The 19623-nt window shown below is 43.3% G+C and overlaps 2 protein-coding genes across 2 annotated transcripts; both read right to left on the bottom strand.

Annotated features, from left to right (window-relative positions):
* Positions 1-1183: 1183 nt before the first annotated feature.
* Positions 1184-2551, bottom strand: LOC140565654 (low-density lipoprotein receptor class A domain-containing protein 1-like). The gene is made up of 2 exons (XM_072691690.1): positions 2299-2551; positions 1184-1365 (listed from the first exon to the last, which is right to left on the bottom strand). Exons 1-2 carry the CDS (start codon positions 2549-2551, stop codon positions 1184-1186), a joined length of 435 nt encoding a protein of 144 aa, XP_072547791.1.
* A 5782-nt stretch (positions 2552-8333) lies between these two features.
* On the bottom strand, positions 8334-17987 carry tmem59 (transmembrane protein 59). The gene is made up of 8 exons (XM_072691295.1): positions 17713-17987; positions 15931-16036; positions 13967-14061; positions 12385-12537; positions 11417-11492; positions 11044-11170; positions 10268-10385; positions 8334-9206 (listed from the first exon to the last, which is right to left on the bottom strand). Exons 1-8 carry the CDS (start codon positions 17869-17871, stop codon positions 9057-9059), a joined length of 984 nt encoding a protein of 327 aa, XP_072547396.1. The 5' UTR covers positions 17872-17987; the 3' UTR covers positions 8334-9056.
* Positions 17988-19623: the final 1636 nt, after the last annotated feature.

Raw genomic sequence — 19623 nt, forward strand, 5'->3', positions numbered from 1 at the left:
CACAGGACCTCAGAGTCAGAATTGTTGACCTTCACAAAGCTGGAATGGGCTACAAAAAGATTAGTAAGGTGTTGGATGTGAAAGTAACAACTATTGGTGCAATTATCAGAAAGTTTAAAGAGTATAACATGACAATCAACAGACCTCGGCCCAGTGCTCCAAAGAAGATTTCGCCTCGTGGGGTGGCAATGATGCTGAGAACAGTCAGAAATCGTCCTGCAACCACTCGGCAGGAGTTAGCAAATGACCTGAAGGCAGCTGGGACCACAGTTTGCAAGGAAACAATTGGCAACACTTTGCGCAACAATGGATTCACATCCTGCAGTGCCCGAAAGGTACCCCTGCTGAAGAGAGCACATGTGGAGGCGCGCCTCAAGTATGCCAATGATCATTTGAAAGATGAACCAAGTTATTGGGAGAAGGTTTTGTGGTCAGACGAGACCAAAATTGAACTTTTTGGCCTCAACTCCACCCGCCATGTGTGGAGGAAGAAAAATGCTGCTTATGACCCCAAGAACACTGTGCCCACCGTCAAGCATGGAGGTGGAAGCATAATGTTTTGGGGGTGTTTCTCTGCCAAGGGTACAGGGCTACTTCACCGCATCACTGGGAAGATGGATGGAGCCATGTACCGCACAATCCTGAGGGACAACCTCCTCCCCTCTGCCAGGGATCTGAAAATGGGCCGTGGTTGGGTCTTCCAACATGATAACGACCCTAAACATACAGCAAAGGCAACAAAGGATTGGCTCAAGAAAAATCACATTAAGGTCATGGAGTGGCCCAGCCAGTCGCCAGACCTCAATCCGATCGAAAATCTATGGAGGGAGCTGAAGGTCAGAGTTGCCAAGCGACAGCCCACCAACCTTCATGATTTAGAGAGGATCTGCAAAGAAGAGTGGGCCAAAATTCCCCCTGGTGTGTGTGCTAAACTTGTGGTTAACTACAACAAACGTCTCACCGCTGTGCTTGCAAACAAAGGCTTTGCCACTAAGTATTGAGTGTGTTTGGCAAGAGGGATCAAATACTTATTTTCCTCATTGAAATACAAATTAATTAAAATATATTCTTTAAAATTATATTCTGGATTTTTGTCTTGATATTCTGTCTCTCCATGTTAGAATATATCTACCATTAAAAGTGCAGAAGGATAGTGTCTTTATTAGTGGGCAAACAAAGAAAATCAGCAAGGGATCAAATACTTCTTGGACTCACTGTAGGTTTTGGGGCAGATATATTCATCTGACCAGTCGAAGCAGTGTTGTCTGCCGTCGCGGCAGAAGTGGCGGGGGATGCAGTCACAGTACTGGAAGTCCACTGGAGTACAGGACCACCACTCTCCACTGCAGGGGGGGCAGCTCGCGTCTGTCCACAGAAATGAAAGGAATCGTTTGGTAAAAATTAATGTATGCAAATTTCATATAAATGCAAAACTCTGCATTTAACCCATCTGTGGTAGTGAACACACACACACTAGTGAACTAGGGGCAGTAAGCACACACACACCCAGAGCATTGAAGGGCCTTGCTCAAGGGCCCAACAGTGGCAGCTTTGATTAGAGGGCCAAAATCCTGTCATCAATAGCTCGGAGCTCTAACCGCTGAGCCATCACTGCCCTAAGCTATGAACAGAAGCAGACGTCTGAAGCTCTAATAATAAAAGCTCCTCACAGAAAGTTCTTCACCTAATGTTGATGAAGACGCTGCCTGATGCCTGAGACACTGTTCTACCAGAGTTCTGAGAAGAGTTCGGCTCTAGAACCTGCTTTTAGAACCAGATCATTAAAATGGTGGAGGGATACATGCTGCAGGGTGTAGTGCAGCTACAGAAAGTAGTCCCTAAAGAAAACTGGATTAGTGGAGATTCTCCTCTATTTTACCATCATCATCATCATCATTCCATATATTCCACATCCCCTCCACAGTAAAGCACAATTTCACACCAAACCCCCCCTCTGAATGAGCTCAGCTCACACACTGAGAATTTTAACTGCATAATTAGGAATGGGAACGTGGGCTGGGTGGGTTCCCAGAGCATGTGTTGTTACTGCGGCCTCCTAAATGGGCCCCATCATTACAGCTCACCTTAGTCTCGCGTTGGACCCATCGAGGCCTCATGTGCATTGTACAACCCAAATGGGGCCACCATGGAATCTATGGACAAACCTTTCTGGTGCCCCCCTTGGTCTACCCTTACAGGCCCCAAATGGACATACTATCTGGGTTGAGTAGAACTCAGTGGCCTCTGGTTAAAAATAACAAAAATAAATAAATAAATTCATTAATTAATTAAACTTACAAACACTGGTTTCATCTGAGCAGTCCCCACAGTCATTAATGCGGTTACACTTGTTGTCAGTGAAGGTCCAGACGCGAGGGTTATCACACCGGAAAATGAGGTTACTCGGGAGGTTTTCAGGTAAATCACCTGAAATAAAACAGCACAGACAGACGGGTAATGTGGTGTAAGTGAATGGATCTGCTGGAGGGTGATGATGATGATGATGATGATGATGATGATGTGAGCTGAACGTAAAAGAACTGTACTGCATATGAGGCTACTCTCGTCAGCTCCAGCGGGGCAGTCCGGCGCTCCGTTGCAGAGGTCAGAGGGAGGAAGGCAGGTCACTCTGTCGTCACACAGAAACCCCGACCCGTTCTGTGCTGTTCTACAGTCACGGCTCACTGGTGATAAAGAACATGGTGGGAAAGTCTCCAGTTAGTCTAAATTCTGTGGATAGATCAGTGATAAAGAGAACCGCCGGTCTGAAATTGCGCTTCATTAGTGGGGGTAAACGTCTAGGCAGTGCTAGGCTGTTGCTAGCTGGTTGCTAAGTGGTTACTAGGTGGTTGCTATGGTTTCCCAGGTTGTTGCTATGTTCTTTCTAAGTGGTTGCTATGACATCCTAGGTGGTTGTTCTGGTGTTGCTAGTCTGTTGCTATGGTATCCTATGTGGTTGTTCTGGTGTTACTAAATAGTTACCAGGTGGTTGCTATGGTGTTGCTAAATGGGTGCAATGGCATTACAGGTGGTTGCTATGGAATCCTAGGTGGTTGTTTTGGTGTTGCTAAATAGTTATTAGGTGGTTGCTAAGTGGCTGTTATTGTATTGCTAAGCGGTTTCTATGGTATCCAAGGTGGTTGTTTCGGTGTGGCTAAATAGTTACTAAGTGGGTGCTATGGCATCCCAGGTGGTTGCTATAGTGTTGCTAAGTGGCTGTTATCGTATTGCTAGGTGGTTGCTATGGTATCCTAGGTGGTTGTTTTGGTGTTGCTAAATAGTTACTAGGCGGTTTGCTATGGTATCCTAGGTGGTTGTTGTGGTGTTCCTAAATGTTTACTAGGTGGTTGCTAGGTGTTGCTAAGTGGGTAATATGGCATCACAGGTGGTTGCTATGGTGTCGCTAAGTGGCTGTTATTGTGTTGCTAGGGGGTTACTATGGTATTCTAGGTGGTTATTTTGGTGTTGCTTATTGGTTACTAGGCGGTTCTTGTGATTTCCCATAAGTGGGTGCTATGATATCCTAGGTGGTGGCTGTGGTGTTACTAAGTGGGTACTATGGTATCACAGGTGGTTGCTATGGTTGCAGACATATTGTGATATGATAAGGTGATATGTGCAGACGGAATCCAGCATGGCGGGAGAAGGTACTGTAGTGAGAGGAGCATGCCGTACGTGTTGGAGGGTCAGGGAGGGCAAAGGTCACAACAAGCGCGACCACCAGAGCAGCGAGACCAACGCAGCCGAGCAAGACCCCAGAAACACACACAGCTCTACCGCTGCAGCTCCCACACACCCTGCAGTCTCCACAGCAACCTGCAAACACAGCCACACTGCCGTATCCAGGCTTACTGACACACAGACGGCCAGTTTATCAGAAACACAAGTACCCTGTACCCTGGCCATTTTATCAGAAACACACTAACCCTCCTGTTATGTCGGGGGTCAAGCTGACCTGTTTCAGTTAAACAAATAAAGGAAACATTTCAGATGATTTTGATTCTGATTTCTGTGCAGCAGTGGTGAATGGAAGCAGGCGTCGGTCGCCATGACTACAACACAGACACAGCCCATAATTTATCTCCTATCCAAACCCACCAGTGCAGCTACACGAGTCTTCTGAGTTTTATATGGAGTGATGATGATGATGATGATGATGAAGGTAAAATAGTGAATAGAGAATCTGAACTAATGCAGTTCTCTTTAGGGACTACTTTCTGTAGCTGCACTACACCCTGCAGCATGTATCCCTCCACCATTTTAATGATCTGATTTTAAAAGCAGGTTCTAGAGCCGAACTCTTCTCAGAACTCCACCACTGTGAACGGCTCTGACCTGATAAGGTTATCTAGAACCGACATTTCCCACCAAACCCACCAATCCATAAACAGAAATGAAGGCATTTTAGTATTTGCAGTACTTACCCATCTCAGTTTCAGAAGACTGGTATCTGCTGCCAGTCCGTCCCTGCAATACAATAATACAGATGCTGTTGATTATATTAATAATTAATATCATCATAATAACTCAATACAACCAGATACTGTACTAACAATATCTTCACTGTGTCTGAATGCAATCAAATCCTCACAGCAATGCTCCTCCTCCAAAATCTAGTAGAAAGTCTTCTTCTCTGGACAGTAGAGACAGTTACTCCAACAGAAGCAGGATCTACTCTTTAATACCCTTGAAACAATGAACAAACAGGTGTCCCAATACTTTTGTCCATATAGTGTATTAAATAAGACTAACTCACCTGAGGATGGGTCCTGTTAGATTTCATATTCCACAGCCTGATCAGTTCAACAGCTCCTTTTGTGGTGCTGGCCTTTTCAGGAGGAACATTTATGAGGCTCCAGGAGGAGTCTGCTGCTGAAGTTTGTGGTTCATGGTCGTGTCTTGGAAACCATGTTATTACTTTAACAGCAGTTTCTCAGGTGGCTGCTTTGTTATGCCTACACAAACATCAGCACACTTTCAGCTGCTCCCACTGTACAAAAGTCACATTGATAATTTTACCATCAGTACACTCCTGACTGACCCACCATCACATCTACAGTACACTCCTGACTGACCCACCATCACATCTACAGTACACACCTGACTGACCCACCATCACATCTACAGTACACTCCTGACTGACCCACCATCACATCTACAGTACGCTCCTGACTCACCATCACATCTACAGTATGCTCCTGACCTACCATCACATCTACAGTACACTCCTGACTGACCCACCATCGCATCTACAGTACACTCCTGACCCACCATCACATCTACAGTACACTCCTGACTGACCCACCATCACATCTACAGTACGCTCCTGACTCACCATCACATCTACAGTATGCTCCTGACCTACCATCACATCTACAGTACACTCCTGACCCACCATCACATCTACAGTACATTCCTGACTCACCATCACATCTACAGTACACTCCTGACTCACCATCACATCTACAGTACTCTCCTGACCTTCAATCACATCTACAGTACACTCTTGATCCACCATCACATCTACAGTACACTCCTGACTGACCCACCATCACATCTACAGTACACTCCTGACTGACCCACCATCACATCTACAGTACACTCCCGACCCACCATCACATCTACAGTACGTTCCTGAACCACCATCACATCTACAGTACATTCCTGACTCACCATCACATCTACAGTACTCTCCTGACCTTCAATCACATCTACAGTACTCTTGACCCACAATCACATCTACAGTACACTCCTACTGACCCACCATCACATCTACAGCACACTCCTGACCTACAATCACATCTACAGTACGCTCATGACCCTCCATCACATCCACAGTACACTCCTGACCCACCATCACATCTACAGTACACTCCTGACTGACCCACCATCACATCTACAGTACACTCCTGACCCACCATCACATCTACAGTACGCTCCTACTGACCCACCATCACATCTACAGCACACTCCTGACCTACAATCACATCTACAGTACGCTCATGACCCTCCATCACATCCACAGTACACTCCTGACCCACCATCACATCTACAGTACACTCCTGACTGACCCACCATCACATCTACAGTACGCTCCTGACCCACCATCACATCTACAGTACACTCCTAAACCCACCATCACATCTACAGTACGCTCCTGACCCTCCATAACATCTACAGTACACTCCTGACCCACCATCACATCTACAGTACGCTCCTGACCCACCATCACATCCACAGTACACTCCTGAGTGACCCACCATCACATCTACAGTACGCTCCTGACCCACCATCACATCTACAGTACATTCCTGACTCACCATCACATCTACAGTACACTCCTGACTCACCATCACATCTACAGTACTCTCCTGACCTTCAATCACATCTACAGTACACTCTTGATCCACCATCACATCTACAGTACACTCCTGACTGACCCACCATCACATCTACAGTACACTCCTGACCTTCAATCACATCTACAGTACACTCTTGACCCACCATCACATCTACAGTACACTCCTAAACCCACCATCTCATCTACAGTACGCTCCTGACTCACCATCACATCTACAGTACTCTCCTGACCTTCAATCACATCTACAGTACTCTTGACCCACAATCACATCTACAGTACACTCCTACTGACCCACCATCACATCTACAGCACACTCCTGACCTACAATCACATCTACAGTACGCTCATGACCCTCCATCACATCCACAGTACACTCCTGACCCACCATCACATCTACAGTACACTCCTGACTGACCCACCATCACATCTACAGTACACTCCTGACCCACCATCACATCTACAGTACGCTCCTACTGACCCACCATCACATCTACAGCACACTCCTGACTGACCCACCATCACATCTACAGTACGCTCCTGACCCACCATCACATCTACAGTACACTCCTAAACCCACCATCACATCTACAGTACGCTCCTGACCCTCCATAACATCTACAGTACACTCCTGACCCACCATCACATCTACAGTACGCTCCTGACCCACCATCACATCCACAGTACACTCCTGAGTGACCCACCATCACATCTACAGTACGCTCCTGACCCACCATCACATCTATAGTACACTCCTGACCTTCAATCACATCTACAGTACACTCTTGACCCACCATCACATCTACAGTACACTCCTAAACCAACCATCTCATCTACAGTACGCTCCTGACTCACCATCACATCTACAGTACTCTCCTGACCTTCAATCACATCTACAGTACACTCTTGACCCACCATCACATCTACAGTACACTTATGACCCACCATCACATCTACAGTACACTCCTGACTGACCCACCATCACATCTACAGTACGCTCCTGACCCACCATCACATCTACAGTACACTCCTAAACCCACCATCACATCTACAGTACGCTCCTGACCCTCCATAACATCTACAGTACACTCCTGACCCACCATCACATCTACAGTACGCTCCTGACCCACCATCACATCCACAGTACACTCCTGAGTGACCCACCATCACATCTACAGTACGCTCCTGACCCACCATCACATCTACAGTACTCTCCTGACCTTCAATCACATCTACAGTACACTCTTGACCCACCATCACATCTACAGTACACTTATGACCCACCATCACATCTACAGTACACTCCTGACCCACCATCACATCTACAGTACACTCCTACTGACCCACCATCACATCTACAGTACACTCCTAAACCCACCATCACATCTACAGTACGCTCCTGACCCGCCATCACATCTACAGTACACTCCTACTGACCCACCATCACATCTACAGTACACTCCTACTGACCCACCATCACATCTACAGCACACTCCTGACCTACAATCACATCTACAGTACACTCCTGACCCATCACATCTACAGTACACTCCTGACCCACCATCACATCTACAGTACGCTCCTGACCCTCCATCACATCTACAGTACACTCCTGACTGACCCACAATCACATCTACAGTATGCTCCTGACCCACCATCACATCTACAGTACACTTCTGAACAGTAGCTGCTGTGGGTGTATATGGAGTTGATTACAGTAGCAGTGTGTGGAACTAACTCCACCATGTTTGGAGGCTGTACTTTAGCCTGGTTAGCTCTCACTATTGCTCTATTCTGCCACCAAGAGGAGATTCAGATAATATAGGAGTGAAATCTGAGACTTCTACACACACCTGTCATCAAACACACTCTGTTATGGTACAGAAAGAGTCTTCTTGGAAATCTGGAGCAATATCTGTTGCAATGCTGGGAAAATTCGCAGGTGACTCAGCAGTAATGAGGTCATCACACAGGATAAACGTTTGGGTGTTTATTCAGGAACATTTCCAACAGAGCAAAAGACAAACAGAACCTTACAAAAGTTTCAGCTTCAGTACCTAAACTCTACTCGCACCGCTCACCTTCGGTTTTATGATTCTATGAGACTCCATGAGAGACTTACAGGACTTAATTCTTTCCAAAAAAAGCTAAACTGGCTAACAATGAATAAAAGTGAACAGCCACCAATTAGCCCTAGGCATTTACGCCTTTAGCCGCTATACTAACTGGTGCCTACTACCTTCAATTCATGGTTGGCTGCATTAGCGTGTCTCATCTATTCCTTTAATGCCTCTTTAGTGAGGAGATGACCACAGCATACACACACACACATACATACAGAACATCAGGACTTCCATTGTGCTACACACACACACACACACACACACACACTTTAAACCTCAATCCACATGTTAGTGATCACTAAAAGTAAATCAATAAAAAAAAGCACTTCATCACTACAAATGGGCCAGAAAACACAACGGCTGAGCCATTTTAATATTCTCCAAAACCCCCAAATATACAGACAGAGTTTTCATCTGCAGTCTAAAAAACACCCCAAACCCTGGAAAGCAGAAGAGAAAGTGCTTCATGAAAGAATTCGTTATAAAGACTGAGGAGAACATCCAGGAGTAAGACTTGAAACAGCATCTGCCCATTCGCTTCATCTGGTTCATCCTATTGTGCAGAGGGGTAGACCTTAGATATTAGACTGGTCCAGCTGAACCTTGGGCGGGAGTGGTCCAGCCTCGTCCTCCTTCACCGAGCTGACGATCACCAGAGAGGACTGAGGGTAAGGAGTCAACTTCTGATCCTTCATGAACTCCAAATCTCCATAAATGCTCAGTTTCTGTAAGAGCAAGACGGTCATTTAACACATGTTCCATCCATATTCCACTTACTCTAGACCACTGTATTCAGTATTCTTTAGTAAATACTATCAATTACAGTATTACAGTATTACACACACATACAATATTTACAAAACTTATCTGAGCGTGAAGAGTGAAGTATAAGGGCTCACAGCCTTGCACAATGTAAATACTTGCAAAACTGTAATGTACATTTAGAGCTGCAAATATTGGTGAATATAGAGATTGTGGGCCGATCTCAGATTGTTTATCTGCAGATCTGTGGACGGCAATATGTAATAAGGAATGAATAAAATGATGATAATTTAATGCAGCATACCTAAACATAATAATAATAATAATAATAATAAGGGGATGTTTTTCTATCTAAAATGTAAAAAAAAATCCAAAGGTTTTATGAAAACTTTTCAAATGTTAATGATCTAGTTTTAGACTTTTCAGAAGATAATAGTAAAAATAATTATAATAATTACAGGACCCTAAATAAACATATTCATTAGAAATATCAGCCAAATCTAAACATTTCTCCAATATGATGCTGAAATCTCTAGCAAATATAAAAAATGTAATTATTCAATTATTACTACTAAACCTGTAGAACTCTGATTATTGAACAGGCTCAGAACATTCCTCTAAAAACATTTCAAAATTCCCATCTGCTTTTAAGTTTGCCTGTTTCCATAATTCACATATTATTTGTTCTTTTGAACTACTAACTCCTGAATCTCAATTTCAGCTCTTATTTAATCTCATCACTCCACTTTAAAGTACATCAACCTACTTTTGTGAAAGGTGTTGTTTAAATTTGTTAATATTACTACATTATTAGTAATTCCTAAAGCTTTACGAAATCTCACAGTATCACAACTGTTCTTAAACCAGATGTTTTGGAAATCAAACCAATCATTCACCCACTAACAGGTAAGAATTCCTGTTTTCCTTCAGTGGAACCGGTGGTGAATATTTGGGTGCACTTGTCCTGTAAGCGATCCAGGTGGGTTTAAAACATCAGGGTTTTTTTGCTTGTTTGTTTGTTTACCTCAGCTGGAACGTACTGGTCCACTGCAGTGGCGACTGTGGCGCAGCAGATCCAGATCAGAACCAGCACTGACAGAACCAGAGTGGCCGTCAGAATCCATCCAGGCAACCAGGGGTTCCTGAATATCACACACACACACACACTAAATACAGTGATCATCACAGACAGTGTAGTACAATTACAGTAAATGTGATTTAAGGTGATTTAAATGTGATATTGGCTCCACGCTGCCTAATGCCAGGTGTGGGCTAGAGGGGTATAAAGCCCCCCAGCATTGAGGAGCTGTGGAGCAGTGGGAATGACGTGTAGCAGTGTTCTCTGGAATGATGGTGGAGGAGCTCCATCCAGTACTTTTGGATGGGATGAGTTGGGAAGTATATACAGTATAAAGTAATGCATCTTAATACAGTAAATATATATATATATATATATATATAGAGTTTACTGTATTAAGATGTATTACTTTATACTGTTTTATTAAGGAAATGTACAAGCTGATGTAAATGATTTCCGCTGTGGTCTTTTCCATGACCTAAACATCCACTTTAACCAAGCCCACATTAAAATTCTCTAATTTGGTGCCCTATTAGAATATCCAAATAAGTAAACAAATGCAATAATGAGTTTGGATATCTGCATATTCAAATCCCACCCAGAGAGCCGCTTCAGACCAAGGCTTAAATTTATAATCAAACCCCAAAGACAAACATCCTGCCCCAACAGCATGAGCAGCTACTGAACAGCACCAGGGGGACTTAACCCAGGTCATAACCCACCTGGAGAGGCAGTTGAAAAGGTTGTACTCATCCTGTGAGCTGCTCTGATCTCTGGACATGATCACACCTCTCTCCTGGATGTAGTCTCTGTGGTAGTCTCTATAAACTGGCTCGTTCATCCCTTCATCTGTGACGGGGTGGAAAGATCAATAATCGCTGACAATCACTATGATGCATTTTTCCAGTTTCAGTAAATTCAGGTAGTTAATGCTGTTAGTTTACATCCCCAAACACTGAAAGCATCTACAGGTAATGAGGAGGGCTATACAAATATCATTTATTAATTATTATGATTAGTGACAAATAATGACAATTATTATTATTATGATCAGTAATTAATGCATAGATAGATCACTTCTGCGTTATCGCTTACATGAACTCTGCAGATCCTCCCTGAGGTCCTCCTTCTGAAGATCATACTGAGGGACAAACTGGACCTGTGGAGCTGTCTGCAAGACCAAACACACACCTACGTCAACACTACTGTAAGAAGCACAGAGTCTCTGACCTGAGGTCACTTATTCACCAGAAGGGTCAAAAGAGCTAAAATAAATCAATCTTTTAAAGGAAATCAACTGAACAATCAATTAAAGATCACTGGCTCCAGATTCAGTCAATCAGCCAAAGCATGTTTGGAATCTGATGTGTGCTAATGTTGCTAACACACACGGGACTGTCAATCAAATTTCCATTTAATACAAACTCAAAATCTTCATTTATTTGCCTAAAAATGTTGAAAAGCTGCATAAACAGCTGTTTTTAACATGAATTACTGAGTAAAATAGACCGAATTCTCATGTTTAAGCTTAAACTGGTAAGGTTCCTCCAGCGTTCCTCAGCTCTGTGGTTCTGGTTCTGTTTGGGTTTATAGACTAAAGGAAGTCCCACCATCTCCTAAACCTCATCCATCTACCAGCTAATGAAGATCTGGAGGAGCTCTGAAAGATGAGCGCTTTTACGGATGCCATTTCTGAAGAAGTCGGAATCCAGTGTTTGTTAACAGTGTTAGCCTAGCATCTCCTGTTGTAAACTATAGAAGCTCAGGTCAGATACAGAACATGTCCTGGCCAATCGACTAAATCTGGAGTCAGTGATCAATCATGTTGGTCTGATTTATGTTGGAAAGAATACACACATTACACATTAGATTAGTTCTAAACACAACAGAGCAATTCTTTCAACTAGAATTATATGTACTGGTCATTTTCATTTGATTGTACTGTATATTAATTTATATAACCAAAGTGCCATAAAATATTATATTTATATATATAAATCTGGATTATCCAGTACTTATCGGCATCAAACGTGATGAAAATGGACAAAACAAGACGCCTTTACCTGGAAAACCACGACTTTGCCATCGTCCGCCTGGAGGTAGAAGGTCCAGGACGAGGTGATGAAGTTGTGGGCTTGGCTCATGACATCATCCCAAAACCCCCTCACCAGGGTCAGCGGGTACAGGAGATGAATCCTGGGCATCATGGCCAACAACTTAAATACAGACAAGAGAAAAACTGAAAATCTCACTTTAATGAGGGTGTTAATAGAGAGCACAGTCTAGTAATCCTCATTATTACCTCTGATCCTGTGCTAATCACACATTACATTACTGCTGCCTTTACCTACCCGAGGAAAGTGGATTTCCACCAATAACAAACAAGTACGAAAAAAACACACAGAATAGGGTTTGGTGTGAAACGCTCGGTTCTAGATAACCTCCCCCAGTCAGAGCTGTGGTTCTACAGTGGAGAAGGGAAGCAGACGTCTGAAGCTCTAATAAAAGCTCCTCACAGAAAGTTCTTCACCTAATGGTGATGAAGACGCTGCCTGATGCCTGAGACACGGTTCTACCAGAGTTCTGAGAAGAGTTCGGCTCTAGAACCTGCTTTTAAAATCAGATCATTAAAATGGTGGAGGGATACATGCTGCAGGGTGTAGTGCAGCTACAGAAAGTAGTCCCTAAAGAGAACTGGATGAGCTGAGATTCTCCTCTATTTTACCTTCATCATCATCATCATCATCATTCCATATAAAACTCAGAAGACTCGTGTAGCTGCACTGGTGGGTTTGGATAGGAGATAAATTATGGGCTGTATCTGTGTTGTAGTCATGGCGACCGACCCCTGGTTCTATTCACCTCCACTGTACAGAGATCAGAGTGGCTCAGTTTCTCTACAGTGAAGCTCAGTTTCACACCGGACCCCCGACTCTGACTGAGCTCAGCTCACATCAGCCTCCCTTTTAAACCTAATCAGTGTGAACATGAGGCGGAGTGGAAACCCTTTCCAGGCTTATGGTTGGTGTTGTGCAACACATAATACCACTACCTGCCAGTGAGCTTCCACACCATGTGGGAGACTGGGGTTCGATTCCTGGTCCTTGGGCAAGACTCCTAACACTACACTGGCCCTCCTCTGTAATACCAGTAACCTTGTAAGTCGCTCTGAATAAGAGAATCAGCTGAAGGCCGTAAATGTAACTGCTGTAAATGCAATGTGCGAACAGAAGCCGATACATTAGTGAGGTTCTAGATTACAGCTGGTAGAGTGGTTCTGAAGTGCCTCAGCAGAGGTGCAGATTACCTGCCAGGTGTCTAGTTTAATGTTGGGAGTGAAAACTCTGCAACGTGGATTTAGGATATGATTCTGGTGTGGGGAAAATCCACCCTGCTTGTGGGCGGAGCTTCTGTGCCCTGCAGTGAGGTTTCAAGGGAGTTTTCTACACCAGGACACCAGGACGTGCTGAACCACGCAAAGCCTCAACTTCAGCGTTAGTTAAAGCCCTCGCAGTTCGGAGTGTAATCAGTACTGTGAGGAACGCTCAGTTCAGAGACAGGTACCTTTTAATTAGCGGGACCCTCTGAACCCTCTGAACCCTACAATAGAGGCAGGATCACTCTGCGAGTAACAGTGAGAATTACCTGCTCCTGCCTTTGCTCTGCGAATGGAAGTTGACTCTGACAGCCCAGACTGCAGGCGTACTGTTCATCTGCCTGATTATAGGCCTCGTGGCAGGCTGGAGAAAGCAGGAGAAACACACACACACACACACACACAGGTTACTAAACACTGACACTGGCTATGGAGCTCCAGACTGAGTATTAACTGAAGATCAAATAAATAAAACAATTATTATGGAAAAACTTGTAATTAATAAACAATAATTAAAGATTACCGTGATCCAAATTCAGCTATGAAGACCATATGTGAGCATTACAGTCAAACGTAATCGCAACATTACATCACGATACACTAGATGCTGACATGCAGATAAAATACATCCCATAATACACCAGCAGAGCCAGATTTAAAGCAGTGTTATGCGAGAACTGATGTTTTTCGCTCCTGGGCTCCCTCTACAGTTGGGGAGTGTAATTCACTTTTACAGCACTGCAGACAATTCACGTGCCCCTCATGCTCAGCTGAACACATGCATTTCTGGACAAGCTGAGAGATCCAGAAGCAGCCTCTGTAGGTAAAGAAGCAGCGTGGCTGCGGCGTGGGAATTTCCGGCCTGCAGTGGGAATGACGTATATCTCCCAGCTTGTCCAGACATACATGTGAAAATTACATCCTTTAGAGGGAGCTCAAAGCGTGAATTATACTTTCTGACTGTAGACTTCTGCACCTCTCAGCAGGTATTTTGGCCCACTCCTCATGATCAAACTGCTCCAGTTGTCTCAGGCTTGAAGGGCGCCTTTTCCAGACAGCATGTTTCAGCTCCTTCCAAAGATGCTCAATAGGATTTAGGTTAGGGCTCATAGAAGGTCACTTCAGAATAGTCCAATGTTTTCCTCTTAGTCATTCTTGGGTGTTTTAGCTGTGTGTTTTGGGTCATTATCCTGTTGCATAACCCATGACCTGCGACTGAGACCAAGCTTTCTGACACTGGGCAGCACATTTCTCTCTAGAATCCCTTGATAGTCTTGAGATTTCATTTGACCCTGCACAGATTCAAGAAACATGCTGTCTGGAAAAGGCACCCTGCTTTTCCAGACGGCATGTTTCTTCCAAAGATGCTTAATAGGATTTAGGTCAGGGCTCACAGATGGAAAAATGAAGCATATCAAGAAAAGAACACGAATTAAAGAATAATTTTGTTGAAGCATTTTTGAAGAAACGTTATTTCTGTGACCATTGCGGGGTTTTTTTCATTAACTGAGGGGTACCAACAGTTTTGTCTATGTGTGTAGCACCGTAATCATACTAATAGGAATACTTCTAATATTAAATTATGATTTATGAGGATAACTATATTCTTTTCAAAAATGTAGAGAAAGAACAAGACATTCTCTAACTTGCAAAACATAAATTCAATAATCACAGTATTCAAAAATACACTATATGGACTAAAGTATTGGGACACCTGCTCATTCAGTGCTTCTTCTGAAATCAAGGCTATTAAAGAGTTTCTCCTGCTTCTGTTGGAGTAACTGTCTCTACTGTCCAGAGAAGAAGACTTTCTACTAGATTCTGGAGGAACATTGTTGTGAGGATTTGACTGTATAATTTAATGACAAGAGTGTCAGTGAGATCAGGATGTTTGATGATCACCACCCCACCTCATCATCCTCAACTCATCCCAAAAGTACTGGATGGAGCTTCTCCACCACCATCATTCCAGAGAACACAGTTCCTCCACTGCTCCACAGCTCCTCAATGCTGGGGGGCTTTATACCCCTCTAGCCCACGCCTGGCATTAGGCAGCATGGAGCCAATAGGGTCATGATGTTGATCTGCTCCAGAGAGTCCTATTCTATTGGCAGTACTTCTTCTCTACAGGGCCCAGACAAGCTGTGTGTGAGCATTTGTGTCAGCTAGCTGAATGCAATATTTGGACATAGTGTGTCAACTAGAGGCCCAAGATTAGTGTGAGTGAGAGTACCGGAATCACACTCGGATTTGGTCTGGTTGAGGTTTTCACTGTCGCCGACGAACTGGCAGATGGAGAAGAGTCGGCAGCCTCTCTGACAGGCGTACAGCTCCTCCTCCTGAACAACAGAAACAGCAGTTCAGCACCGCCAATAACACACACTCCGTCACTTCAGACGCATCATCATCATCATCATCATCATCGCCCGGTTCTTTTACAGCGGAAACTGGACTCAGGCACAGAAATGGCAAACCGACCCAGTCACTGAGACACCCCCATCTCACACTATTCAGCCTTGCCCCGCCCCACAGCCTTGTTCTTGTTTTTTTTTTTACTGAAGTTATAAGGAGTGTTTCAATCTGCCAATCAAAACATAGATAATTTACATATATTAGATTTAAGGGACTGCTTTAACTAAAAAACTGCCTGGCCAGCTGTATTCAGGGAAACCGTGCAACTTTAGTGTTTATAGGACAGGATGACTGGCATCACCACACATCCATAATGGCTATTTAAACCCCATCGTTATAAACAGAACAGATTAGAAGGTGGAAACACAAGAATTACAGACTGAAGAAGCTGCAAAATGATCACATGACACTTTACTATGATTCTGTGTGGCACATAAACACACACCCATGTTAAAAGTGGATCTTAAGAAAAAGGCAGGATATACAGAAGCCCTTTAATGTCTTTAGAGCTCCTGCTCCCCTTAGTCACGGTCTAATCTGAATGAGCTGCCTGGGTTCTTTTATTTGGGCTCCTGAACACAGATGTTTGCACATTACACACCCACTTTACACCTCTAACACCTTTAACACATTAATACTGAGAATAGCATCAAATATCTTATATATATATATATATATATATATATATATATATATATATATATATATATATATAAAAATAACTTTTATTATTACTGTATTGCCTTTCATTTCCAGTTAGACTCAAATGCAAAGTGAGATATTTCTCTATAGCTTATGGTATTATTTATTTATAGTGAATATTGTAGAACTTATAGTTAATAGATAATGCACGCCTCACTGTAATAAGGGAAATATATGTATGAGATATATATGATATATCTATAGTTGATGAATCAATCATCAATAGTTAATTCATTAATTAATTTTTTTTCAGTGCCTGAACTACTACCCTTATTATTGTATTGTTTTACTGTGCTGTATTGCGTAACTGCTACAGGCTGAATTTCCTTCAAGATCAATAAAGTGTCTATCAATCAATCAATCAATCAATCTATCATATCATATAGATACACTACGGAGCACCTAAAGAATCAAGACATTAAAATAATATTTAAAGACTTAAACCATTACCTCAGTCTAATAAATGGGTCCATCAATTAAGCAATTTTTTTTTTATTATTTAATAAAATGTTAAATTAATATTTTTTTCTTCAGTTTAACTAACCCGTCCTCTCTGTAAATTTGTTAAATTCTAATTATTATTATTCTTTAGGCTTTAAAAGCAGCTCTGAAGTTTCTACGAGGTTGAAGTTGGCTACGATTTAAAACGACCCGGTCCACCTTAAATCCGCAGCGCTTCCCGCTACAGCAGCGGCAGCTCGGCGCAGGCGCCGCAGTGTAAGTGCTGCTGGATTTAAGGTGGACCGAATAATTCCAGCAAGAAGTTGGAAAATAACAAGCAGACTTCAGCCTCGTGGTTCGGCGGCCCTGCTGCAGCAGCCGGAGTGTGGCTGTGTGCTGTGGGGACAGATCAGCTCTGTAACGGAGGGGATTCCAGCTGTTGTACGAGCCTGTCTCTTACCCGAGGGTAGGTGTGCAGGCTGTAGGTCATCCTGCAGGTTTTGTGGCAGGAGGCCGTGCTGCCCAAAACACCGTCAAACACGTCCGACGAAGCCGAGCAGCAACAGAGCAGCAGAGCCCAGCTAAAGCTCAGCAGAACCCCGCCGAGCTTCATCGCCATCTCCCCTCAAATAAACAACAAACAGCAAGAAACCCAAACAAACAAACAAACAAACAAACAACAACCCGCGGCACCAAAACACCGCTCCTCTTCCTCGTCCGGGAGACTGTGTGCGATCTCGCGAGATCACGCGGGATTTCCCACTCAGTGTTTTGTAAACATTAGCGCTGCATGCTAAAACTCTTAACATCCCACATTATTATATATATATATTTTTTAATAATTTCACTTTAAATAAATATATAATTATAAATATTTATATTATCCATTACACTCCTGATGCTTGCGTTTAATAAAAATATTTATTTTACATGACTAATTTACATAACTTACACTAAATTATTTTACATGACTGATTTACATAACTTACACTAAATTATTTTACATGACTGATTTACATAACTTACTCTAAATTATGTCCATACCATTTACTCACACTGTACGTCCTGATTAGCTCAGCCATAACATTAGTACCACTGACAGCTGAAGTGAATAACACTGATGATCTGGTTCCAGCTGGATATATATCAGGGTGCCCATACAGACCCCTGTCCACCACCAACGTGGCCTACAGTGAGACTGACTGTGTGCATCAGAACTGGACCATGGGGCAGCTCTGGAAAGGTACTAAGTGGACTGGCCAGATGAATCACATGGAGGAGCATGATGCAGCATGGCGAGGCGGCTGAGGCTCTCTAGCTGATGCTTTATGTTCTGGCATTATTGTGGATGTTACTGTGACACTAACAACCTACCCAAACCTTGTAGCAGACCATGTACAGCTTACTATGACCTCCATTTAAACTCCCCATATAAGCGTCTGTAAGATGTGCTGGGCAAACCAACCAGATCCATGGAGGCCCCACCTGGTAACTTACAGGGCTTAAAGGATCTACTAATAAAGTCTTGGTGCAAGATCCCACAGCAGGACACCTTCAGAGGTCTTGTGAAGCCCACCCTCAACAGGTCAGAGCTTTAATTTCATTGATTTTACACTGCAGTTTATTATTGCTGTGCTCTGACAGACCCTACTCACCTCCCTGCTCTGTAATATATCCCATAATCCTATTTACACACACACACACACACACACAATGAAATAAGGCTGAATACAATCCTAACCAGTTATACTGAACAGCTGAAAGCAGACAGGCAGGGAAACTGACCCACTGATCTCTTTACAGCGGTGGTGAATGAAACCAGGTGTTGGTCGCCACGACTACAATACAGATACAGCCCATAATTTATTTCCTATCCAAACCCACCAGTGCAGCTACACGAGTCTTCTGAGTTTATATGGATGATGATGATGATGATGAGGGTAAAATAGTGAATAGAGAATCTGAACTAATCCAGTTTTCTTTAGGGACTACTTTCTGTAGCTGCACTACACCCTGCAGCATGTATCCCTCCACCATTTTAATGATCTGGTTCTAAAAGCAGGTTCTAGAGCCGAGCTCTTCTCAGAACTCTGGTAGAACCGTGTCTCAGGCATCAGGCAGCGTCTTCATCACCATTAGGTGAAGAACTTTCTGTGAGGAGCTTTTATTAGAGCTTCAGACGTCTGCTTCCCTTCACCTCCATTCAGTTTAGAAGGGGACATTACACACCAAATAGAAATCTGGAAATCCTCTTTGACAGCACAGTACTTATATATAATATAAAGTCAGAGGTTATCCAGGTCAGCTAACATAATAGATCCATGTACAGGTGCTACTACAATGAACAGTTAACTGTGCTTTCACTAGCATG

Source organism: Salminus brasiliensis, chromosome 11, assembly GCF_030463535.1.
Source record: "Salminus brasiliensis chromosome 11, fSalBra1.hap2, whole genome shotgun sequence".
Lineage (NCBI taxonomy): Eukaryota > Metazoa > Chordata > Actinopteri > Characiformes > Bryconidae > Salminus > Salminus brasiliensis.